The 27,567-nt window shown below is 41.1% G+C and overlaps 1 protein-coding gene across 3 annotated transcripts; it reads right to left on the bottom strand.

Moving 5' to 3' along the window:
• Positions 1-69: 69 nt before the first annotated feature.
• Positions 70-27,567, bottom strand: LOC307015511 (serine/threonine-protein kinase SBK1-like). 3 transcript variants are annotated; one of them, XM_079644168.1, is made up of 4 exons: positions 27,376-27,567; positions 11,147-11,381; positions 7,687-7,889; positions 70-1,758 (listed from the first exon to the last, which is right to left on the bottom strand). In XM_079644168.1, exons 2-4 carry the CDS (start codon positions 11,316-11,318, stop codon positions 952-954), a joined length of 1,182 nt encoding a protein of 393 aa, XP_079500294.1. In that variant the 5' UTR covers positions 11,319-11,381; positions 27,376-27,567; the 3' UTR covers positions 70-951. The 3 variants fall into 3 exon arrangements, with proteins under 3 accessions (XP_079500294.1, XP_079500293.1, XP_079500292.1); XM_079644167.1 differs by lacking the exon at positions 27,376-27,567 and adding an exon at positions 16,681-17,042; XM_079644166.1 differs by lacking the exon at positions 27,376-27,567 and having other exon boundaries at positions 944-1,758; positions 11,147-12,265.

The following is a 27,567-nucleotide window of genomic DNA, read 5'->3' as shown; positions in this document are numbered from 1 at the left end:
AGAAATTAAAAATGTTAATTCCCAAATGTTTGACACATTCAGGGTTTTACTTTTAAAGTAAACAGCAATAAAAACAACATAATACATATTTATTGGGCAGGTAACATCCCCAAATCCTTACAGAATTGTATGTATTTATTTGTATTCAATCAGCAATTTTAATGTCAATGATTTTTTCTTTTATTTATTTATTTTCGGAGAAGAAGAAAGTCCACTTGAATCACTTGTTAGATAATTAAGCTACTTCCTCAATGAAAGATACAATTGTCTTCTTTAACCATGCAAATTGAAGAATCACATTCTTACTTTTTTCCAGTGTGTCATTCTACCAAATAGCTGATTATTATGTATTTTTTACCCAAAGAAAACAATGTACCATTTATGGATTGCTGCTGTACAAGAGGGATCACAGGCAAACATGGGAGAGGACATTATGGAGAGAGATCACAACAACATGATGACGAATATTTCAAAAAACCATACTACAGTAATTACATTTTTTTCTCAGGGAAAGCCAGAGTAAAACAAAAGGCTTCTAACCTCTTACAAATCATAAATATATGCATCTGCTTTAAATAAATAATTGAACTCCAAATAAAAAAAACACGTACTAAGAAATAACACTTATCTATAAACACACAAAAGTACCATAAAGAAATGTTTTTACTGAAAGCCGATCGAGAATTATTTTTTGGACTGGATCATTTTCATATTGCTCGAGGATTGTGAATGTCTTTGTTTTTGTCCTTCAGCATTATTTTTTCAACAGGTCGTCCATTTCAGTATCCCAAGTATAGAGCACATACAGGAGGCTCTCTGCTCATTTCCTCAGAGCGAGTCTTCATCAGAAATTAGTAAATCAGCAGGGAGGCGTCAACTTTTTGATCCGCCCTTTGCTCCTCTACCTCAGAGAAATCCCCCTCCTCACATTAAATGCAGTGTCCAGCGCCTCTAGACGCAGATCTCGATGGGCGTGGCCACCAGGTGGCGCCCTCTCTCGTTGTTCTCTCTGTTGACGCGATCGTAGCTGCCAGTGGAGGAGGGCGAGCTGTTCGTGGACACAGAGGAGAAGTGTGTGTCCATCATGAGGCTCCCCTTCGCTGCCATGCAGGCGGGGGACAGGCTCTGCTGCTTCAGCCGGTCCACCAACACGTTCTCCTCAGACGACGACGAGCTGATGTCCAGAGGGGGTGCCGCGCTGCTCGCCAAGCCGTTCCCGTTCTCCGTGTCCAGCATCCAGCTCTGGTTGAAGTAGCTGAAGACTTCTTTGACGGAGCAGCGGCGCTCCTGCTCAATGGAAAGGAGCCTTCGGAACATTCGGAGAGAATAATCGGTGAAGCGGCGCCACTGCGACGGCACCGTGCCTGTCCGGCGCCGCTGCCAGCGCACAAACTCCTCGTAGAAGGTGTCGTTTGGCATGGCCTTCTCCCAGGGGAAGTTCCCCGTCAACATGCAGAAGAGCAGCACGCCAAACGCCCACACGTCCGTGCTGTTGTCCACGCAGAAGCCCTCGTGCCGCGAGGTGTCACAGAGCTCGGGTGCCGTGTATGGGATGGTGCCGCTGACGCGCTTCACCGGGGAGCCGGCGCGCCGCGTCATGCCGAAGTCTGAGAGCTTGACTTTGCGACACTCTTTGTCGAAAATGAGGATGTTCTCGGGTTTGATGTCTCTGTGCACGAGTTTCTTACAATGCAGGTAATCCAGGGCGATCGCCACCTGGTGGACGCAGCGCTTCGCCACACACTCAGGAAGACCCACCTGAACAGAGGAGAGGAAGAACGAGGTCAAAGAAATGAAACCCATTCAAATATTAAACACTTTAATAAGATAGTATCTTGAAACAAGTCATGTTATAGTATGTCAAAAAATATAAGAAAAAACATCAAAGTATGGTACATCAATAAATGTCAAAACATTCATTGTACATTCTGTCAAGAAATATAAAATAGGTCAGAGTATAGTAGGTCGAGAATTATGAAAAAACCAGTTACAGCTTACTATGTAAAACAATTAAGTAAAAGTAAGGTATGATCGAAAATATCATAAAAAATCAAAGTACAGTATGTCAAAAAATATGAAAACGTTGTTGATTTGGGCATTAAAACTGAAAGGCTTGTTATGGGCTCGTCAACTTTTTTTTTAACTGCCGGTCATGTTAAAAATCTCTAAATTTTATTGATTTTACGAGTAAACAATGTTTGTTTACAACTTCTTCCCAGGTTTCACGCGCCCCCCTGCAATAGCGCCCCCCCAGGTTAGGAACCACTGGTATTTAAGTAATGTCATAGTATACAGTAGTATCTCAAAAATATCAGAAACAACTTAATTATATAGGTGGTCCGAAAATATATAGAAATCATCATAGTTTAGTTCAAAAGTATAAAAATAATATCAAAGAATAGTATGTCAAAAATATAAAAGAAGTCATAGTATGGTTAGTCGAATATATCAGAAGAAACATCACAGTATAGTGCAGGGGTGTCAAACTCAAGGCCCGGGGGCCAAATCAGGCCCTTGGTGGATTTAATTTCGGCCCGCAGGATAATCTCTAACTATTAGATCTGGCCGGTATATTGCACGCACACCTTCACTCAATCCTGAGGGTTTCCTCAGCTCAGAGCCTGAGCATTGATGAACTTGCACCAAAGATGAGATGCCAAGTATCTGGCTTGAACTAGCATCACAGAGCAGCACACTGAGTTTAATGGATGTTTCCTTCTGCACTTTCTTTCTTGAGACAACAGGGCATGTTTGGTTTGTTCTTTGAGGGAAATAGGTTTTTTGAAGCTGTTGTTGGCCTGTGGAAAAATGTAATCATAACAAATGACTACGTAGATCGAGCCATAAGAAATGAATAATGTTGTTTTTATAGGCAATAATTTAAGCTTTGTTAGTTCCAGGTTTAATATGTGCAATAAGTTCATTTCAATAAGTTTTAATAAACATTGAACCAGTCCGGCCCTCGACTAGTACCCATTTAAAAATGTTGGCCCACTGTGTATTAGAGTTTGACACCCCTGGTATAGTGCGTCAGAATATTAAAAAAAGTCCTAGTGTTGTATGTTGAAAATATCCAGAAAAAATGACATAGTATAGAAGGTCGAATTTTGAAAACTAACGGTATAGTATGTCGGAAATATTCAAAATTATACAACTACATTATATAGTAAAAATTCTGAGTATATTATGTTGAAAATGAGTATAGTATGTTGAAAATATCCCGTAAGTCATATTATAGTGTCGAAAATATAAAAAAGCGTCAAAGTATATTATGTTAAAAACATCAAATCAAATGTCATAGTATGTGTTACGGTTGAGTGAAAGAAGCAGGACCCAAATGCAGATAACTCTGATTAACCTTTATTTCAAGGATAAAAAGAAAATAACTTGGACAAAAAACAGAACACTCACCGGTGAACTCATTCACAAACAAAAGACGAACCCACACTGAACACAGGAAGAGACAAGACTAAATACAGGGAGGGGTAATCACAAGACGAGAAACAGCCGGGCAGGGGAGGAGAAATACAAGGGCGACAGGTGAACACAATCAGACAATTAGACACACCAGGGAAACTAACGACAGGGGGAAAACACAGGAAGAAGGACCAGACAATATACAAGAGGAAAACATGACAGGGAGAACAGCAAAACAAGACAGACAAAACGTGACATAACACAATAATCGTAACAGAACCCCCCCCCCCCCCTCAAGGGACGGATTCCAGACGTCCCTTAAAAAAAAAAACCCACAAAAGTCCAAAACCTCAAGCAGTGTGGAGGGGGTTCGGAGGAGGGACGCATCACTAGGCCACCAGGGTGGGTGGAGGGGGTCAGGAGGACGGGATTTTGGGCTGACAGCCCAGGAGCACAGCGGAGGACCCGGAAGGGGTCTCGGGCGGACGGCCCGGGGGGAAGGCAGAAGCCGAGAAGGGAGACTCGGGCGGACGGCCCGGGGGCAAGGCAGAGTCCAAGGTGGGGGACTCGGGCGGACGGCCCGGGGGCAAGGCAGAGTCCAAGGTGGGGGTCACGGGCGGACGGCCCGGGGGCAAGGCAGAGTCCATGGTGGGGCGAAGGCCACAGCGGGCGAACTCAGGGGGCCGAGCATGAGGGCGAAGGCAGCGGCAGGAAGAGTCAGGGGGCCGGGCCCGAGGGTGAGGACCGCGGCACTCTCGGGGGTCCGGGCTCGAGGGCGAAGACCGCGGCTCTCAAGGGGCCGGGCTCGAGGGCGAAGACCAGACAGCTCCGGAGGCCGGGCAGGACCCGGTGTCGGCCGAACAGGAACCGGAGCCGGTGGAACAGGCTTCGGCAGGTTCCCCAACGGAAGAGGACCAGGAGTTGGCAGGACCCCCGGCAGAAGAGTTGTCGGCGGGACCCCCAGAGGGACAGGACGTAGGATTGGCAGGACCCCCGGCAGGAGTGTAGTCGGCGGGACCGCCAACAGGACTGGACATGGAGCTGGCAGGACCCCCAGCGGAACCTACAACGGCACAGGACCCCCGGCAGAAAAGAAGTCGGCGGGACCCCCAACGGGACAGGACATAGGGCCGGCAGGACCCCCGGCAGGAGAGTAGTCGGCGGGACCTCCAACGGCACAGGACACAGGGTCGGCAAGACCCCCGGCAGAAGAGTAGTCGGCGGGACCTCCAACGGAACAGGACATGGGATTGGCAGGACCCCCGGCAGGAGAGTAGCCGGCTGGACCCCCAACGGGACAGGACATAGGATTGGCAGGACCCCCGGCAGGAAAGTAGTCGGCGGGACCTCCATCGGGACTGGACATAGAGCTGGCAGGACCCCCAGCGGAACCTCCAACGGAACAGGACATAGGATTGGCAGGACCCCTGGCAGAAGAGTAGTCAGCGGGACACCCAACGGGACAGGACATAGGGTTGGCAGGACCCCCGGCAAGAGAGTAGTCGGCGGGACCCCCAACGGGACAGGACATGAGTTGGCAGGATCCCCGGCAGGAGAGTAGTCGGCGGGACCCCCAACGGGACAGTACATAGGGTTGGCAGGACCCCCCGGCAGGAGAGTAGGCGGCGGGACCCCCAACGGGACAGGACATAGGGTTGGCAGGACCCCCGGCTGGAGAGTAGGCGGCGGGACCCCCCAACAGGACAGGACATAGGGTTGGCAGGACCCCCGGCAGGAGAGTAGTCGGCGGGACCCCCAACGGGACAGGACATGGGTTGGCAGGATCCCCGGCAGGAGAGTAGTCGACGGGACCCCCAACGGGACAGGACACAGGATTGGCAGGACCCCCAGCAGAACCTCCAACGGCACTTCAGTAGGGACTTGAGTAGGAACTTGAGTGGGAACTCGAGAGGGGACTGGAGAGGGAAATAGAGAGGGGACTGGAGAAGAAACTGGAGAGGGAACTTGAGAGGGGACTTGAGAAGAAACTGGAGAGGGGACTCGAGAGGGAACTTGAGATGGGACTAGAGAAGAAACTGGAGAGGGAACTTGAGATGGGAATAGAGTTGGGACTTGAGAAGGGACTAGAGAAGGGACTAAAGGAGGGACTGGAGGAGGGACTTGAGAAAGGACTTGAGAATGGAATTGAGTAGGGACTAGAGAAGGGACTTGAGATGGGACTAGAGTTGGTACTTGAGAAGTGACTAAAGCTGGGACTGGAGAAGGGACTAGAGAAGTGACCTGAGGAGGGACTAGGGAAGGGACTAGAGAAGGGACTAGAGAAGGGACTTGAGTTAGGACTCGAGAAGAGACCTGAGATGGGACTATGGCAGCTGGGGCCAGAGCGGGGGCTGGGACCACAGCTGCCGGGGCCAGAACTGGGGCTGGGACCATGGCTGTCGGGGCCAGAACTGGGTCTGGAACTATGGCTGCCGGGGGCGGGACCATGGCTGCTGGGGCCAGAACTGGGGCTGGGACCATGGCTGCCGGGGCCAGAACTGGGGCTGGGACCATGGCTGCCGGGGCCAGAACTGGGTCTGGAACTATGGCTGCCGGGGGCGGGACCATGGCTGCTGGGGCCAGAACTTGGGCCGGAACCATGGCTCTTGGGGCTCGGGCTGCTAGCCTCGCCTTGCGACTCCTTCTTTTAGGAGCCGTTTGGAGGCTTCGTGGACCTCCAAAAATCAGACAAGTTCCAGAGAACGGCTCCTGGACAGGAGCAGGAGCTGGGGCATAAGCAAGGGTTGACTCCAAACGGACCACACCCATGCATGTGGTGTCATAAAGGGAATTGGGAGGCAGAGAGCTAGCATGCCTGAGGCTAGCATGCAGGGGATAACAAACTGAGAGGAACTCCAAAATCCAGCCAGGTAAGAATCTCACCAAGCCTGGTTTCTCCATAGTTATCTGGCGCGCCTCTGCCAGAGCAGCCTCTCACTGCTGAACCCCGGGAGCTCCCATCCATCGATCAGAGCAGGTAGCCAAAGAAAAGGTAAAATCCAACAACTCCTGCTCAAAAGGATCTGCTAGGCCCATATTTGGTGGGTTCGTACTGTTACGGTTGAGTGAAAGAAGCAGGACCCAAATGCAGATAACTCTGATTAACCTTTATTTCAAGGATAAAAAGAAAATAACTTGGACAAAAAACAGAACACTCACCGGTGAACTCATTCACAAACAAAAGACGAACCCACACTGAACACAGGAAGAGACAAGACTAAATACAGGGAGGGGTAATCACAAGACGAGAAACAGCCGGGCAGGGGAGGAGAAATACAAGGGCGACAGGTGAACACAATCAGACAATTAGACACACCAGGGAAACTAACGACAGGGAGGAAAAACACAGGAAGAAGGACCAGACAATATACAAGAGGAAAACATGACGAACAGCAAAACACCCAAAACAAGACATACAAAACGTGACATAACACAATAATCGTAACAGTATGGTTGGTCCAAAATATCAGAAGAAAACTCATGGTATCAGTATGAGTATTGTATGTCCATTTTTTTTTTTATTATCATGGTATAGAATTTTGAAAAAACTGAAGAAATTGTCATATTATATAGTATAACGAAATGATCAGTAAAAACAAACACAGTATAGGAAAAAAGTCATAGTATAATGTGATAAAAGGTTTTAAAAATGTCAGTGTAGTAGTGAGTCGAAAATATTAAAAGAATGTCAAAGTATGATATTTAGAAAAAAAAAGTATAGTCTTTCGAATAAAAAAAATCCCAAAGATTTTTCAATTTATCAGAAAAAACAAACACAGTATAGAAAAAAAGCCAGTATTTCGAAGAAGTACATTTTAAAAAAAAAAAAGCCATAGAATATTGTTTCAAAAATGTAGAAAAAGTAATAAAATAGTTAGTAAAAAAAAAAGAAGTAGAATGTTATTTACGCCATCGTATAGCTCAATTGGTAGAGTTGACAAGCGGAGGACCGGGGTTCGAATCCCGCCCGGGACCATAGCTGTCACTTGAATAAAGGGACTGGTTGCCCAAAAAACCATTAAAAAAAAGTCAGCATGTCATATAAAAGTATACAGAAATGTCCATCAAATTGTTATAAAACTAATCTTTGGTTAGTATACAAAGTCAGAATTGAGTTCTGTATGTCATAAATACTATTGTTAAAGGTCATAAAAAAAACATGTTTCAACAAGATTTTAGTTATAAGTAGCGTCTTTTTTTTAAATTTATTCATGATGGAAAGTGCAAGTGTCCCTGAACACAACATATACATGATAATCTTTCTCTCACCTGTGGAGGGATGATGTCGAACAGATCTCCTGCCAGCGCGTACTCCTGAGCGAAGATGTAGTACTCGTCGGTCTCGAAGGCGATGCCGTACATGTTGATGATGAAGGGGCAGGGCGACAGGTACAGGGAGATGCTGTACTCTCTCAGGAAACTCTTCAGCTTTGTCGTCTTCCTCTTCAGAAACTTCAGGGCCATTTTAGTGCCTGAGAAACAAAAAAGGAGGACAGAGGAATGTTACATAACTCCATAAATCTCCATCCTCGTTCCCTCGTTTCTCATACATATGAGATGTGTCTAGGGTAATTATTTCACATCTGCCTAATTACAAGTATGAAACTTAATTAAAATGATCAAAATGTGATAAATAATTAAAATCTCCCACGTCACTGAGTTCAATCCTGCCATTTTTCAAATCCTCCAGACTCTATGTTCCCGCATAGAGTGACCTGCTTACACTTTAACAAAGTAAGGTTTCTAGATTTTTAACACAAATAAAAGTCCTGCATTTAGTTATGTATGAATCAGCAACATTTATTTGTAGGTATTTCAAGTAAAACTATTAACTGTGCAGTAAGTTGTTCCCTGTCAGCGATTTACTTTATTATTTTGTTATATTTTGCATCTTGTGCAATAAATGTACTGAATTATTTCCCTCTTTAATTTGTGTCAATGCCCTATTTTACGTCGTGTTGTAAATATTAAACAGTATAAATGTAAGAGACTGTATTTAATTATGTTGAACCATTAAATACATTATTACGTTCAGTATGACATCACTCCATCATTTTATATATATAACAGTTGTGTAAAATCTGCAAATTAAATGTAATTCTTGAGATCTAAGTGTCCTTGAACTTTGATCATGTATAGGAAAAATGGACTTTTGTGTCAAATAAAAAAAAAGGGTGTCTTTAATCATCGTTATGATTAATGCAATTCAATCAATTGACACCACTATCATGTAAAAGTGATGCACTAAAACAAATGTAGTCTTGTGAGGTTCAGAGGCTCACCTTGGCAGACACTTTATTGCAACAAGAGAGAAATGAACAGAGCTAATCTAAAAAATATAAAAAGGTGGAACGCTGCCACGTCTGCCTCTCTGCACCATCAGTCAGAGAAGAGGAGAGGAGAGGGGAGGGGAGGGGTCTCCAATAGCACCGGCTCAGCCCTGCAGAGCGCTCTGTGCAAGTCAACAGAGAGCCTTTGGGAAAGGTCCAGAGTCTGTTCATAACGCTTTGTAATGTTGACCAGACTATACACAAGAAGTGATTCACAACTTACCTCGAGAAAATGTGCATTTTGTGAGCTGTGCATCAAATAAAAACATCTGTAAGAATATCATCTATTTTAAGTCTCTAATCCTGCAGAATGCGTCAAATAATAATTGCCGTACAAGTTATATTAATATTCTTGTTATGGTTACCAACAGTATAACGTTATTTTTAACGCTTATTAATTGTAATACATTATTATATAATTATAGTTGTATTTTTTCATTTTTTATTATTTGTAGAGAGTTATTGTGTCTTTGCCATCATATTTATCTATATCTAAAAGACGCATGGCAATAGTATTTTTTACAGTACAGAATATTTGAAACAACAAATAGATAATGTTGTATTCTCTAAGCAGCAGCTTGTGTTACAGACGTTTCATGTTTTCATGGAAAATGAGTTGTTTTCTGAAAGTCAGCCTGCTGGCTCATTTGCACGAGGACGAACATGTTCAGAGGAACTCAGCTGACTCTAAACTGTGAGGGTTTCAGGGCAGGACCTACAAATAATCTGCATTTCAAATCTACCCCACGGCCCCTTAACTGTCAAAAAAACAACTCTTCAAAATAAAAACAGTATGCTTTTATCTTTCTGTCCACATTTGGTTACTTATTTAACATGTTACATTGAATAACACTTCTAGTACATACTTCTAATAAGTCGGTAACATATTCAATGAAGGACTCTTAATGTAGTATTTTAACTGTGAGAGACCTGTTTACTGTGAAGTAACTTTAAAGGAACACTATGTTTCCACACTGACTCCCCTCGGTACAAATATTGAACAAATACTTTTAGAGAACAAGGCTCAATTAGAGGAAGGTATAAAAAACGGATATAAAGTCGTGTTACTGCAGCTGTAGCATGAGGTAAGGGTTGAATATATCAAAATGAAAAGAAAATATTCAAAATATGTTTGAAATAAAATGCTGACAAATTAAATATTGGATTTTATTTGGCGGAGGAAACTGAATATTAAAGGACAACCCCATTTCTAACTGTGACTGATTCACATTTCAGTTTCCCTCTACACTAAAACTTTAACACAGTTATGATTCAAAAGGTCAGAAACGATATTGCCTTCAGGCCATTTATCCCCATAGTGAACCTGACATTTAAACCAAGCACCATCAGACAATTAGACCTGCTCTCTGATGGAGAAGATCTCAGTAATAAAGCAGAAGGTAAAACCACAGGTGCACGTTGTTTCAACTCCACACTTCACAGGCTGGAAAGGTCAGAACTCATCTCGGTGACACACTACCGCTGCTTTCAAAATGTGCTTTGTGCTCCATAAAAAGAAAGTCGGACATCATGGGATTTTAATGCGGAAAGGTTGAACAGATTTTCCATTAGTACATTTAAGCAATCTGAGTTCAGATATATGCCAAAAATACTGCATTACATATGTGGACAATTACGTCAAATGTATTTTTCTAAAGTAAACACTTAAACAACATGAAAGGGCTTTTATAAGTGATTGTGGAAGATAAAACGGTAAAAAATGGTATTCTTTGTTTGCTGATGCTTCAATACCAGGTACCAAGTAAGTAGGTATTGAAGTAAATATGGCTTTAAGTAAGTAGGTAAGTAAGTAAGTATTGGTAAGTATATAAATATGTATATGTAGGATGTTACTTATGTGTATGCTATGTTTTTTGTATTTGACTAGTAAGTATAAGTGAATGAGTAAATAAGTAAATAAGTAAGTATGTAAGTTAATATGTAAGAAAGTAAGTAAGAAACTAACTAAGTAAGTATGTAAGTGAATAAGTAATTAAGGAAGTCAGAAAGTAAGTAAGTAAGTATGTAAGTTAGTGAATAAGTAAGTAACTAAGTCATTATGTTAGTAAGTAACTAAGTAAGTATGTGAGTATGTAAGAATGGGAGAACTGAAGTTTTGATATTGTTGTTTCCCGATTTACTTCCACTGAACAACCCTTTTGTCAATTGTTTCCTTCTTTGTTTGCCATGGAGGCATGTGAGAAAAAGATCAAAGTAACACGGGGTGAGTAATTGATACACAAACGATATATTTTTGGGTGAGTATTCCTTTAATTAATCATGTGGAGAAATCCAAGGTGTGATGCACCTTCCAAGCCTAGCTTCAAAACACTTCCTTTCAAAGGAACATCAAAAGAAGTATTTGGAATCAGCTTCAGCGCCAACACACACACAGTTACCTCTGATTTTGTGTACGACCAGGTCCACCTTCCCGTACGTGCCCTTCCCCAGCTCACAGACCACCTCATAGTATTTGTTCATGTCCAGTTTCTCCAGGTTCTGAGCAGCAATCAGCTGGAGTTCCTCCAGGATGTCGATGGAGGCGCGGGAGCCGTGTGGCGAGGAGTTCATTGTTGTGGAGGGCGGGCCGGGATGAGGGTCCGGGGTGAGGGTCCGGGCTGGAGACGGATGTTCCTGCAGGAAGGAAGAGAGGAGGTTCACTACGAGACCAGAGCCCACCCGTCTCCACCTCTGTAAACACAGCACCGCCACGTATTGACTTTTATGTGAACGTATGGGAGCTGGACGCTTTGTGTTCATGAGAAAGTTCTTTTATAAAGATCACATGGAGCGTGAACAAGGATGTGTGGTTAGTGTTCCATTATACGCTGTAGAAGAAGTTCAATTGACAGCGTGAAAAGTACAATATGAATATCGCATTTCAATGTTATTAACGTTATAACATTCAATATTACTAGAAAACCCTATTTTCACCTACACTATATAACTTCTGCATAAGATCACGTTGTATCTTTATTCGAGATGACATATATTCCCTATAGAACTGTGAATTCTAAGATGCTAAGCAGCATCTTGATCGACAGTGTGAAAAATAAAATACAATGAATATCGCATTTCAATGTAAAAAGTTTACCAGTTACAAAGTATTAGCATGGAAACATAATTTTATACAAAAGGAAAAATATTATTGTTTTTTTTAGAATAATACAGATGATGTTATTGTTTTAATACAGAACATAAATGATAGGTGCAGTTTATTTCTAAGTAAGTACTGCTGGATACATTTATAAATAATAATATATAATAGTTTATTAGTTGGTTTTATTTTGTATTGAGTTTGTAAATCTGTTTCTAAACTATTCATTTTTTCAATAAATGTACAGTAGTGGAGTTTACTATATACTCTCTTCTTGCACTATTTCATCTGTTTTATTTGTTCTATGTCCTACATACAGTATGTTCATGTTGCACTGTTGGAGGAGCCTGTGACCTAAGTTGTTCATTGCCATATATACACTGTAACTAATGTACAAATCACAATAAAGCCTTGAAACTTGTATAAGTAATACAATAAAAAGTATAAAGGCAAATAAATAGCTTGTTTTGCTTCAGTAGAAACAAAATTGAATTACGTAAATATCTCAACATCGTAGGTACAGCAGACAAGTCAATATGTTCTACACCACTGCAGTCAGAGAAATGAAATGTGTCAGATTGGATCACAGAAGAGGAAGGTTTTGCTATTTGTGGAGCGGAGCAGCTGATAAATGATCCTCCTGCAATAATGAACATCTAATTCTGACCCGACGTGTTTCCCCATCACCAATTCCAACCTCAGAAAATCAGCTTCTAAAACAAGAAGCCAAGCGACACTCTCCTCCTCCAGTGTGACCCCCTGCAGCGGGCCAACCTCTCTGAGGGACTGCAGACACTCTGAGGCCTGATGGCACAGCACAATGAAGCCGCTCTCATAATGAGGATGAGAACGTGTCGAGTAGACGGGTGCTAGCCACTTCCTGTGCATCAGGTCCATCTGTGTCCATCTATCTACTTTAATACAACTTGGAACCACATATTGTATTTTATTCCTCAAATGTATTTAACATTAGTTTCTCCTTTGCAGGTTAAAAGGGCGCAATTATGTTCAAGTTCAGGTGACATGATTGTATTCTGTGTCTCTACTGTGACATGTTTCCATGCTTTAATGTTCAAAAAGCTCTTTACTTTTCTCATACTGCCTGTGCTGCAGCACCTCTTTTCACCCTCTGTCTGAAACCAGAGCCCAGTCTGCTCTGATTAGTTAGCTGGTCAATTCTGTTGTGATTGGTCAACCGCTTATAGATGTCTCGCCCCTTAGCCTATTACATTCAATGCGTTGGAGCGCTAGCCAATAGAAGCGCAAGTGTGACATAGTGATGTCACTATGTTGCGGACGTAAACAAAGAAGTCGTTTCAGGCGGGGGTATTCAAATCCCCTGTGTTCCTGCAGACCATTTACATGCACAACACTCTATATACACCCGACTACAGGAAAGAGAAGACCTAGAAAAGCATATAGGACCCCTTTAAAATGATCATAACAAACTATAAGAATCTCATAATGACTTTGTATATACTGCCAGGGCCGTGGGAAGTAGGGGTGCTGAGGGTGCTGCAGCACCCCCTGGTGGAGGACAGGGGATCTGCACTTCTACAAGATATAATACAAATATAATTTTAAAAAAACGAATTTCCAGTCTTGATGTAACAACATTCATAATTAAGTAAAGATAACACCCTTTTCACCGCGGTTACATTTTCCATTTGCCCTGTACGATGGGCGCTGTAGTGATGAAAGTGGGGGATGTTGGCTTATCAGGCGCCCGCAGCTCACAGCCAAAGTGAGAGAGATAGAGAGAGGGGGTGCACCGGTACGGGCGGGGATTGTTGTTAGCTTCTGTTGTGCTAACGGATATAAGAAACAGTTTTTACAATAATGTGGAGGGAGAGTTCTGTCCTGTCAGACTGAGAGGCTCAGTGAGGTAAAGGACTCTGAGGGTTGAGATAGTTCACTTTAGTCTAAATTATCTCAGTGAATCTCAAACGTGTTGATCACAATTTATGTAAACAAATCTTTCCAAGGCACACCTTTATAATTATTAGGATAAATAAAAGCAGGTTTGAAATCATTCCAATGTATACTATAGGACAGTAAACCAAAAATATCGTTTAAAACTGGAGAGATTTAAAAATATGCATAAATAAATAGATGTTAACTGGTCAAATAAGATATGAATGACCAACAAAAATAAAATAAGTTACATTTATTTGTTATTAGCTATGGTAGGTAATAGGTTATGTTCACATACTTATTTGATTAATAAAATGCAAACCAATCTTTCTCATATGGGTGTTTAGAGTTGTACACCCTAGATCAGTCTCTAGTAATTGGTCGCTCAAAGTGCACCAGATTGAAGTATTTTACTTTAAAATGTTAAAAAACATCTTCCCGGGGGGGCACCCCTGGACCCCCCTAGAGTATGTGAAGTCCACCCCCCAATTAAAACATGTTATAATACTAAATACATTTGAAGCCTAGCTGTCCACCATGTCAACATGTTTCTCTTTTTGTAGTGTATTGGTCTTTTGTAGAGGTTTTTCATTGCCAGCTAAAATCTTGCCTATAGGGCAGCACATTGGTCAGAACCAGCCCTGGTGTCATCCCCACAGCAACCCCCATTTGAAACATGTTCCCACGGCTATGTATACTGCTATGGATAAAAGATACCATGATGTAAAAAAAAGGCAAAGTTTGCTCCAACTTTATCAGCTGCAAAATGTGAAATGATGTACACATTAATGGATCATTAACTATAATCCAGTGATATAACTATTCAGAACAATTGCCATAGTTTACTTAAGGGATAATGTGCTGCGACGCGGTCATTATGGGGAATTCTATAACACATAGGTTTGAGCAAGCTCTCTGATTGGTCAATAGGCGTGTTTGATTCCACGATCAAACAACGATCAAATAGAACATGCCTAATCACAAAGTATCCAGTGGCCTACACATGCCACTAGCCTACCGAAACTACTTCCATGAGCCTACATCGTGTGGTTTCCATAGCGACGTTTAGCGACACACAGCCGTTACACTGTTATACATTGTCTCTCGTTGGAAATCGGTAGCTACAAAATGTCAGATTTTAAAGTTAATTTTGATTTGTTGGGGGGCCTCAGTATTGATGAATGGTTGGACATGGACACAGACCACAAAGCCAACGAAAGATTTGCGGCTGTTTCAACTGACGAGTTGAGTGCGTTGGAAAAAAGTCGCAACGAAAAGAGTACATTGGCGTCAACTACCTGGGCTGTCAATCGTTACCATGGGAACTACTTTCTAGGAACTACTTTCTGACGGAGATTAACTCAAACAGAAAGCGTAGGTTTGGGAGCAAATTAGCCCACATTATGAAATTATTTTACGATATTGTTGATTACAATGATAGTTTGTGTAATAGAATCGCAATCATACACTTGAGGCCGTTCTTGAACGTCATTATTGGTAATAATGACGTTCAAGAACGGCCTCTCGTGCATGATTGCTTAAAAGAACACCGACAGGCTGATTAGGAGCCCGACGCGAAGCGGAGGGATTTAGATCGGCATGAAGGTGTTCTTTTCCCCATAATAACCAAGTCGCTGCACATTATCCCGCTTATTACATGGCCACATTCTCAACAAAGTAACGTTATGACTCCCACTATTAATTGAAATGCTTTTATGGATTTAGAAAATGATTTTATTGATTTAAAAAATAGTTGTATTGATTTAAATTGACATGCATCCGCTAAGAAAAATAGTCCGTTGTTACTGTTTGAACTAACGTAGCAACGGCAGGAACTGCTTCGATAGCGTTTTTGATTACAGATTTGAAAACATCGCTCCTTGCTTTAAAAGTAGCACAATTCATTATGTCAAACCTTGGAAAGTATCTAGATATCCCTGCCCTAATGCCAAAGTAACTGGCAACTGAATATGTGTCGCCGTCTGATGTCTATGTCTGGACCGCTGCGTAAAAAGGAGGATTTCTGCCCGTTACTTCTCCGATGTTTTCTTGTCGCTCTTGTCTTGTCAGTTAGAAATCAGAATCAGAATCAGAATCGAGTATTCAACTAAGCCATGTAATAAAATAAATTATTACATGGCTTAGTTGAATACTCGATTCTGATTGGTCAATTCAGAACGGGTGACACGTTGTTAATACCGAAAAGACAGACCGCTGTCAAGCACTTATTGACCGTTGTTAAGGACGCTCACATCTGCACAAACAAGTCCGTTCGATTTAACTGTATACAGTTTGGCCGAAAAGCAATTGACAAGACAAGAGCGACAAGAAAACAGCGGAGAAGTAACGGGCAGAAATCCTAATTTTTACGCAACGGTCCAGACATAGACATCAAACGGCGACACATATTCAGTTGCCAGATACTTTGGCATTAGGGCAGGGATATCTAGATACTTTCCAAGGTTTGACATAATGAATTGTGCTACTTTTAAAGCAAGGAGCGATGTTTTCAAATCTGTAATCAAAAAGCTCCTCAAAAACGCTATCGAAGCAGTTCCTGCCGTTGCTACGTTAGTTCAAACGGTAACAATGGACTATTTTTCTTAGCGGATGCATGTCAATTTAAATCAATACATACAAATATGTTTTAAATCAATAAAATCATTTTCTAAATCCATAAAAGCATTTCAATTAATATTGGGACTCATAACGTTACTTTGTTGAGAATGTGGCAATGTAATAAGTGGGATAATGTGCAGGTCATTATGGGGAAAAGAACACCTATTAACCCATAATGACCAAGTCGCTGCACATTATCCCACTTATTACATGGCCACATTCTCAACAAAGTAACGTTATGAGTCCCAATATTAATTGAAATGCTTTTATGGATTCAGAAAAACCCTAGGGTTAAACCCTAACCATGTCACCCATCTCCTTCGCATAGAGTTGATCAGGTTGTTGATTGTGGCCTGTGGAATGTTGGTCCACTCCTCTTCAATGGCTGTGCGAAGTTGCTGGATATTGGCAGGAACTGGAACACGCTGTCGTATACGCCGATCCAGAGCATCCCAAACATGCTCAATGGGGGACATGTTAGGGTTAGGGTTAAACTGACTGGTTTTCAGACCCCCCCAGACCCCCCCAATAAAGCAAAACTGCACGTTTCAGAGTGGCCTTTTATTGTGGCCAGCCTAAGGCACACCTGTGCAATAATCATGCTGTCTAATCAGCATCTTGATATGCCACACCTGTGAGGTGGGATGGATTATCTCGGCAAAGGAGAAGTGCTCACTATCACACATTTTTTCAGATTTGTGAACAATATTTCAGAGAAATGGTGTTGCATTTATATTTTTGTTCAGTGTAAGTTATGTGTCTGAGTATCTCTTCCACCTCTGATCAAAGCCAGTTAAATAGAAAGGATCATCTCGCAGTGACAGAGGGAAAGTGGCTCCAGACACCAACACTATGTGCTGAGCATGAAAGTGCAACCAGCAGACACAAAATGAGGAGTCAGCTGAACCCAGAGGAGCCAACCGGCTGTCCATCACCGGGCCACTCAGCATCCGTCTGACAAGGTCAATAAAACAAACACACATTAAACGAGACAGCGAGGCTGCAGACTGAAGAACTACCCGCAAACAGCCTTTTTATTTCCTGCCTCTGTGATTCGAATTTAATTAAAATTCAAGCTCTTCTCTGTCCAGTTTATCTGCAACACAGTAACAGTGACAGAGTAGCCGCATTATCAGCACAATACAGGAAATGGGTTTTGTGTCTGCATGCAAAAAGAGTCGCTTTTACAAAACCTGCTTTTCAGACATAACAGGTGCACGGGGAGATGCTTTAAAGCTTGTATCACACATGGTTCCCCAATTCTCACTGAAAAGAAAGGAGCAGATGGTTTGAACTTGATTTCAAACAAATGTTTTGTCCCCCGCATTCAAGTTATACAAACAGTACAACCTGTAAAAAAAGGCACTTTGCAATAGCTGTGAAAATGGTGGTGATGGTGGAAAATGTCTTTATTTTAAACCTGCTTTAGATTTACGCATCAAAAACAAAAGACTGGAAATATTGGGGAAATAATAATAATCTCAAAACAAGCATCTATGCTTGGATTAAGTTGTTGGAAAGGTGGAATATATTTTAAAAACTAAACTGAGAATAAGTGCAATGGAAACAGAGGGTTTCCACACAAACAGGCATGTGCACACAGTTTTTAAACACAGCGATGTTTTAAAAAATAAGCAGCTCACTATGTGCTCACGGCAAGGAGACGGAAATATTCCAATGGAAGATAAAAGTTGTTATTGTATTCGTATGCCCATTTTATATCCAGGCATCAAAAACACCAGATTGTAAATGCTGGATATTTGAAAACAGGAATATTAAAATAATCACCAATGATTGGGTGATAATCGATTGGAAAGAAAACAACAATATGGTTTTAATAGTTTCACTTTCTTTCTATCAGGTTTGATTAACGTTTGTTTTACTATGATCAGCAGGGTATCATTTGTAAATGTGATAGGGGAATATCATTTTGTGTTTTATACCAGTGGGTTGTGCGTTGGTGTTGGGATCAGATGGTCACAGGTTCAAACCCCACTGCAGTCAGCATGTCGTTGTGTCCCTGGGCAAGACACTTCACCCCAAATTGCTCCTGTGGGGATTGTCCACAGTATTGAGTATGTAAGTCGCTTTGGATAAAAGTGTCTAACAAGTAACATGTCATGTAATAATGTAATACCATTGTTACTTTGACTTTTTGTAAGTTATTAATGTTGTTACATTAAATGTTACTACAAAACCCTATTTATACCTACGCTATATACTATAACTCCTGCATACATTCATATTGTATTGATCTTAATTCTACATTACATGTATTCCCTATAATACTGTGAATTCTACTAATAAGATGCTAACAGCATGTTGCTGTCTCAGCACAATGACAATAAAAGCTGAATTCAATCGCATTAATAAAATAATCATTTCAACCACTTTTTACTGTACATTTGTTCTATTATTCTTTATACCTTCTGAGTGCTGCATCATCAAATATGTTCACTTGCTGCCTTGTTTAATTCTCAGCTCTTCTAACCACGATAACCTTGACACAGACGCATGCAGTGTGCACACGTTCACGCTCAATGTATGTACCACAGAACCTCCTGGGCATTAAGCATAGCTCATAATGTGCTCTCACCCGGCCGTCATATCAAAGAGCTGCAGATGAAAGAACTCAGAACCAGCACTAATGAAAAGCATCTTCTGTATTCTGGCAGCCCTGACTCTCTCTCTGGGTAACGGTGCCATGGTGGGTCCCCGGAGGGCCTCCAGGAGCACCAAGCCCCGCCTTCCTCCTGGACGAATGAGGGTTATGAGCCCTCCTGCCTGTCTCTCTTGCTCGTCTGTAATCAAAGCTGAAAGTCGGATGTGCGTCATTGCTGTTTTTTCATCTCCTTCTGTACCTCCAGGCTCATGTTACCTGCCTATTGCACCAAACTGGATAGGAGGTGTGTCTCTCAGCCTGATGGAGGGGCAGGCTGCAGGATGGCACAGAGGTGAACAAGAGCTTTTATTCATCTACCTGCCTATCGTCATGCCTAGTTTGGGTATTCCTGTAGAATAACTATTAATCAGTTCATATTGTATATCAAACCATATCCATCCAAGTATACCAAAGGTTTTTGTCAGTCCAAAACCCAAATATATACACTTTACAATGAAGAAAAGTAGTTGAAGCCTGAAAACAGCATTTTCTGCCAATTCTGCATTGAAATAATTTCTTGTTTTTTTGGAACAAAACCTTGATGTATGAATGCAACAAATGATCTCACACTGGTTTTTTTCTAAAAAGAAACAGAAAAGCATCCATAAATCTCCTAAGAAATAAGAGATTTCTGTGTTACACTGCCTATCTATGTGCATATGTAAACAGAAGCTGCCAGCTAATTCAGCATACTTGAAATGGTGCAAATTGCCAAAATGTAAACTTATAAAAGGCGGGAAATTAAATCCAGTTGCAATAACAATTGTTAACTAATCATACAATATTGGCAATGATGGCAACATATGCTGTTTTGGCCAATTTATTTCATGACAAACTAAATGTATTTAGGTGTTGGACTGGCAAACAAAGCATTTCTAGACACCATGGCATTCATTTGTGTCTCGATACCCCACCAACAGAATGAACACATTCCAGTAACACTGACATCCTCCATCCATTCCTATACAGAAATCTTAGACAAAAACCATGTTGTAAAACTCACATCCAAAGAAATGTCCTTTCTGAGTAAGCCAACTGTAAATAATGAGAGAGTAAAAGCCTATAGATTACATAGGCAAAACATGTATGTGTGAAAATTAACATTACTAAAAATGTCAGTATGTTATTGTTTTGCCTTGACACAAATACACTTATGCAAGCTTTTATTTCAAGCGATTCCAACTGCTGCAATGCAAAGCTGTCAGTAAATCAATTACAACTTGCATGAGACTGCAGGATTTGAGACAGCAACAAACAACCAAGATCACATTGCTACTTTACAGTTATTCTTTCACCAAGACATCTGCAGACCTGATCATTCATTTCTACAAGTTATTACAAGATGTAATTGTACGTTAAACCTGATAAAAGTGCTGAGTCATTGTCTCACTATATACTGCTATCAGAAACACATTAAGCACTGCAGAAAAACTGCCTCTGCCACCTCATTTGTGTCCAGGCCAACATCGACTTGTAAAACATCAGCACCTAATTAATCATTTGTAACGCTTAATCAATATGTCAGCCATCTAACACATACTTCAGGAACAAATGCTACCATCTTCAGTCATATTATGTGCTCAAAAAGGCCTGCTAAACACCAAGAGTTTCAGAAAGAGGAACACCTGTTCATTTGTATTTCAGAAATAAAATATCTCAACAAACATTTGAAAGATGGATATTACATTTTGGACTTATATTCCTGATCCTGAGAGGATGAATCCTTGTGACTTTGGGGGTCCTCTGTCTTTTCCTCTTCTGCCACCATAGGGTCAAAATCTGTGATTTAGAGTGAAATATTTCGACACGACAACTGTTCCTTAAACGTATTATCTAATCCCAAAGTTTCACTTTGACCTAGGGCTGCTCAATTAATTGCAACGATTATGAAAACAACAAAATTGAAATATAACGACTTTATTAATTATAATTAAAGTTCAGGGTAATCAACTGTTAAAAACATACTGTTCAACATTTTTTTTTCAATAAATGATCTTTTCAAAGTAAATGGATAATCGTTTTTAATAATTGTGATACGAATTATTGACTCAAATAATCGAGATTATGATTTTTGCCATAATCGAGCAGCCCTACTTTGACCCAAACTTTGGTGTATTACATTTACAAATGTAACTAATCTGAGAGAAAAAATGTGTTAACAAAACACCTGCTTAGCATTATCATGTTAGCATTTAGCTCAAGTACAACTTCACAGAGTTGCTAGCATCATCTATAGTTGTAAGACCGTAACATTTAAAAGTTTTAAATAAACACCTACATGTCCACAAACAAATAGTCACAAGGTTTTACAGTTGGTCAAATGTATGCCAACATTTTTAAGATGTCCTGGCAACTCACACACAAACAACTGAATAATAAAATATTGAAAACTGAAAAACAAATGGGACGGAAGCCAACCATCCGTGATAGAAGTTCTAATCATTTCCAACAATCAGAATCCATAGTTTTGTAAGAATTTCACCATACTGAACTATTTTAGAGGTTAGACTCAATAATTGTTTTCCAATCCATAATCAGTTTTTGTTAATAACATCAATCATCCACAGCTGAACCCAATTATGATTGGCCAAATAATTCCTCTCTAGCTGAAAACACCAACATAGCATGGACAGCATTGCCAACAGAAAGCCGTCCTTTTGAATGTAATGAACGGTGAGTTGGTCAGGTCTGGCCGGTTGTGTAATTACCTGCAGATCTGCTGGGCCAGAGGAGCTTTATACTGTGCTTACACTGAAACACACTTATAAACACAGAGGAATCTTTTATTATGAACTAAAGAGAGAAAGCTTTACTACTAGATTCCTTACTTTCCAAGCACAATTAATAAGACGACTGATTGAAAATAAAAGTCAGCAGAATAACAGATGATTAAAATAACTACTTGCAGTTTCACATCTCGTAACTTCTAAATAGATATGAGTTATCTCTGCTTCTCTGAGGCAGAACTCACCCCCGAGTTAATCCTAAAGAGGAGGAAACAAAGACAATATTTCTACCGGCCGATACCTTTAGTGGAGGTGATGAATAAGAAAGGAAGGAAAAATAGATCTGTGGTATAAACAGATACCGTCTTATAGTCGTAAATTAGGTTGAAGCCAACAGATGCCTCAATAAATTCACAAAGTACATTAGCTTAAAAGTAACCATACGAGGGAGAATGTCTGCTCTGCAAGAACACATCAATTATTTCAAAAGGGACCCAATCATTTATGATTTATAAAGAAGTACATTCTTCTTAACTTCCTAACAATAAACAGTATTCAAATGTAATATGTTGGTGGGATTAATGGATTTTGTTTTGTTTTTTATCGTGATATTGAAAAGAGCAGTGCAGGAAGGTGGAACACTTTGGCATATTCGGTTTGATCAGCTCGAGGTCTATGAGTTTTTGGTTAGATGCTTGAAAAACAGTCTGGTTAGCAGAGGCTTAAGAGCTTTTAAAGTGTTGTTCTGCAACATAAAATATGTCAGCAAAAACCTCACTCCTGATTATTTAAAGCTGTCTTTAATAACAGCTGTTGCTAACTAAGTGTTGCTAACTTAGTAGGGGTTTAACGGTTCCCAAACATTTTGGTTCGGTACGTAAAAAATTATCACAAAACATAAAATATTTCTTGGGTTTTTTAAATTATTATTAAACTGTGAATAATGTATTCACTCAAATAAATACAAAATATAATAAAATAAACATTAAGGTGCAGCATTTCGATGAATTGAAATAATCTGTATTTGAACTGTACTGTACTAGTACCTAAGCAGCCAGTTTGACATTATGACTTGCTTCTCATTGTATTTTCATGTTTTTTTAAAGAAAAATTAACTTGTCCACATTGCTTGCCGAAAGGGCAGATCTGCTGGCACTATCAAGAGGCGCGTTTTCACCGCAGTACTTTTCCCACTTTAGTTCCGATATAGTTCCGAAATGTCGCGTTCGCACCAAAAGAGCCGGAACAAAAATTTGTTTTTAGTAAATTCTTACCCCCTTTTCCATCCCTGCTAGAGAGCAGGTATTTTCGTGGGAGAAAAAGGTTCCTATGTCTGATTCGCTGGGCAGATTGCAAACCACGCCCCGTAAAACTCCCAAAAAGTTTTGTGAAGCCGCCATTTTATTATCCTCGCATTGCATTATTAGCATTAGCATTAGCCCAGCGCAGAAACGCAGGGTGACTAACTTATGGCAACACAAAATAAAACATGGGAGCGGTGGAGATGAGGAGGTGTCGGCGTTCTGGCGATTTACTTGGAAGACTTCAGTAGAAGCTGCTGGGAGTCCCAGCAGCTTCTACTGAAGCCAGTCCCCAACTCTGGGGACTTCCGGCCGGGGATTTTGGGCGGCAGTGAAGTTTTTTGCGGCCTGCCAGTAAACCCAAAGCAGAAGAAGAAGAAGAAGAAGAAGAAGTGACATCAGCGAATTCATTTTTCTAATCCACCCCCAGGGACTTATTCCGGTGTGAACGAGATCTGTACTTAGTTCATGAGAATTAAAGAGTTCTGATTAACTAAAGTGGGAAAAGTACTGCGGTGTGAACGCGCCTATAGTCTCCTGATGTGGAGAACACCCTCTCGCTAGGGACAGAGGTAGCAGATACAGCCAGGTAGCGCTTTGCTAACATGGCAACATAAGGACATTTGGCGTTTGTAATAGCTTTGGCTCGGTCTGAACTTTTTGCGAGTGGTAGAGGCTTAAATGCTAGTAGGAGTTGGGTTTGCACTTCAGTCTTTTTTCTTTTGGTACCGGTGATATTCACGTTCGGGTGATGCCTTTTCAAATGAGTGTGCAAGTTTGATGTATTGCCAGCCGCGTAACCAATTTTAGTTGAACAATGCCGACAAACAGCTTTGGTTCGGTCCACCTGTCTTTGTCCGTCATCTTTGTACGTAACTGCGAAACCAAAATCTTCCCAAACCGGAGACTTCAATGATGCTGGAGGATTTTCAAGCTCAACTTTATCTGCGTTCGCCATTTCGACAGTTCCTCAAATTACTCACTACATTTGAACGCATCCCTGTGACCAGCTCTCATAGTATGCCTCTCGTCCAATGAAATGACTTGGTTACTCTATGACGCGTTGAACCAAATGTGAGGAAATTACTCTGAATGCTGCGAAGCAGCACCTGAGATTACTTCCAAAAAGTTGTTCACGTTCTAATTTTTTTACGTTTAACGTTATATTCATTCGGTACGAACCGAAGGGCCCGTACCGAATGAATATTGGTTTCAAAAACGACTTTTCTGGTATTTTGACATTCCTACTGACAGTCAGCTTTTCAACGATGCCTCGACTGCTCAGTCAGACCTGCTTGTCTTCCCCCCCTGTACCAGTCTCTGTGGGCCTTTTGTCATTCTTACCTATTCAAGTCAGTGCCAGTGAACCAACATGTGTGAAATACTATTCTCTAAATCTGGCCGCTGAGATAACACAACCGAGGAGATTATTTCTGCACCACGAGCAGCTCTTTCCTGCGCAAATGTTTGAAGAACTAAAGCCGTCACAGCCACAGCTCTGGCCCTCACTCCCTCTTCCAAAGGGGGCCGAGCTGCAGGCCTCTCATGGAGCTGTGGAGCAGATCAAAGCCGGCTCGGGCTCCAACATGCGCATACACTGGGGCTTTGTGTGTGCATGCTCGGCGGCGCATCACTGGGCACTCTCCTTTAATGCCAAACCATTTCTGCTGCTGTGAACCCCATGCTACAGTTGGTAACGCTGCCCCCTTTGTCTGCTTTAATCTCTGCCTCTTTTTCTTCTGCTCTCACTTTCTCCCTCTGCACTGTTAATGCATGATCGCCTGTCTGCTGTGTGCAAACATGCATCAGTGTGCGAAGAAAAACTGTCTAGAGCTGCAACGATTAGTCGACCAATCGATCCACAGAACATTGAATCACCAACTAATTTGAAAATCATCTCTCTTTATCTCCCACACTGAAACACTTGGACTCCTTCTTTTACTTCCGTAACATAGTGACATCACTATGTAACACTAGCACTTCTATTGGCTAGCTATCGTTGTACGTGATAGGTATCGTTGTACGGGATAGGCTAAGAGGCGGGGCATCTCCAAACAGTTGACTAATCTCTACAGAGCCGGCCAGTTAACCAATCCGAGCAGACTGGGCTCTGGTTTCCGACAGAGGGTGAAAAGAGGTGCTGCAGCAAATTAAAGCATGGAGACATGTCCCAGTAGAGACAGAAATACACATAAGAAGCTGAAATGAGGATCATATGTCCTCTTTAAAGTGAGTGGGTTTTGCACTGACAAAACAAGACATTTAATAACCTTTTGAAAAACTGGGATGGACATTTTAAAGACCAAATGATTAATGTAGAAAATAATTGCTAGATTACTCAATGAATCTCAGAGCGTTAGCACTCACAATAATAAATGACACTGATGGAGTGCTCGATGATAACTTCACATTATATCCACATGGATGGAGAAGCAGGGCACGAACAGGGAGAAGTGCTTGCTTCAAGATGAGTTGTATTCCTTCTGAACCAGCAGCCATGAACCATCTGCCACACTGACGCTGCCATTATCTGGGATAATTGAGTGTACTTTTTATATACGTTGCTGCTGTGTACAAGCTGTGAAACAAATATCCCTTTGGGACAATAAGCCAAAGCCTATTTGCTGATATAGGTTTGTGTGTGTCTGCCTGGTTTAGGGCTGTTAGGATAATTCATTTTCAGAATAATTGATTGAGCATATACCCAACACTACTTCCCAGAGGTAACATCTTCAAATGTCTAGTTCTAAAAAACCTGAAGATATCAGTGAATTAAGACAAGGAAAAAGGAGCTAACGATCTAATTTTAGAAGTACGAACCAAGCATTTCTTCTCTGCCAACGAGGCTGGTTTTCAGAAAAACTACAGGCAATATTTTCTATCAATACTGATCAGACTTAATATAGATTATTGCAGTAAGAATACCAGAAAAAACCTCTCAGTGTCAGTAATCAACTAAAGATTATTTCCAGATTGATTGATTGATTCTCCCAAGAGACCAGTACGTCGTCAGGGGTAGGCTATATTTGCCCCTTGAAAGCTAACGTTAGCTTCCCCCTGTCTCATGGCTATAGAAAATATATATAATATCAAGGTGAAACGAACATTCATGACCCTTCAGGTAAATACTGCAGCACATGATTAATTGAATGAATCATATATTATTTTTTTAATTAAATATAATGAATGTATTAAAGCTAAAAAAAATGTCCAACACAAGTTTAAAAGCAGTCTTCCGAGAGCCCAATGCATTGTCTTCAAATGTATTTTTCTATTATGACAAAAATGTCTAAAACTTTACGATACAAGTCAAATTCACTTAAAATGTGTTAAAACCACGGGTCTATAATTTAGAACGAAGTAGACAAAAGTAGCTCTTCAATTCTAGCTGGCAAGCATCTTTGTTAAAACCGTTGATTAGCTGTAGCTAGCTAGTTGATTAAACGTTTTCAATCATTTAGTTGTATAATAATAATAAAATGGCTACATACATGATATTAGATTGAAACCGGAGATTTCGGGGTACCTTCATTTGCTTGAAAAAACTGTAAAGGATACTGGATTATCAGAAAGGTTGTAGATTACGTCAATCGATTAATCGACTAATCAATCCACGGTGGATTTCTGCAGCCATGTCAAGCTTTTAGAAGCCATGACCCCAAAATAAAGAGAGTTCCCATCAATACAAATAAAGTACTAAATAGGGTAATACATCAAGGATGTAGGCATCCACAGTGTATCCCCCTTCACAAGACTCAGTCTCAGTGTTTACTGTCTGGGAGTCATAATCAAAAGCAGCACAAAGACATGGAGTGAACCAGCTCTGCAGACACAAAGCAAGCATCCTAATGAACACAACGTGTAGTGCAGGCAGAGCAGGAGCGTGCACAGTAAGCTTGCTCGCCTTGGAAGAAATCATGTGTGGAAATGTAGCATGTAAACAATAAATCCCACATATAGCGGTGTACATATGTGGTGCTGGGACACAAAAGCTTCACAGCAGCTCCATTGTTCTGCTCAGGCTGTGTTTGGTCACATGGTGTCCAACTTTTCGCATTATACAGAATATAAAACATGATTTATAATTTAAATAAAGCCGTTTAAAAGAGGGTAAATGACAAAGCCGGCTTGTAAACCCAACACTTTTGCAGTGTTATGCTTTTCAACAGAGCATTGCAAAGACATGCAGTGACACAAAGCAGAATATTAGCTGTGAATGAATTTAAAAAACACATTTAAAGACACAAACGAGCATTTCATTTGCAGTTAAGTGCTTCAAACCGGTCAGGAAATGAGGATCTGATCATACCTCTCAAACGGTGCTGCATGCAATGTGTTAATCCATCCAGACAACACCTTATTATAACTAAAAATAAATTGGAAACAGATCCTTGAATTATTTGTGTTGTTTTTCTTCTTCACAGTATTTGGAATAAAGCAGTAGTCTGTGGTTGTCTGCTCCGCCGCTGTCAGTCAGTTCCCCTGCAGCCGCTTTCTCTCT

The sequence above is a fragment of the Notothenia rossii genome (genome assembly GCF_949606895.1).
Source record: "Notothenia rossii genome assembly, chromosome: 8".
Taxonomy (NCBI): domain Eukaryota; kingdom Metazoa; phylum Chordata; class Actinopteri; order Perciformes; family Nototheniidae; genus Notothenia; species Notothenia rossii.
The sequence above is the reverse complement of the archived record's forward strand: the minus strand, read 5'-3'. Positions and strand labels throughout refer to the sequence as shown.

What these genes read in the sequence shown, in the direction of transcription:
- LOC307015511 (XM_079644166.1), bottom strand. Translation starts at nt 11,507, where the DNA reads ATGAACACAAAGCGTCCAGCTCCCATACGTTCACATAAAAGTCAATAC. An exon ending in GGTCGTACACAAAATCAGAG is followed by an intron (nt 7,890 to 11,146) that starts GTAACTGTGTGT and finishes TTTGTTTCTCAG; the next exon opens with GCACTAAAATGGCCCTGAAG. An exon ending in TCGACATCATCCCTCCACAG is followed by an intron (nt 1,759 to 7,686) that starts GTGAGAGAAAGA and finishes TCCTCTGTTCAG; the next exon opens with GTGGGTCTTCCTGAGTGTGT.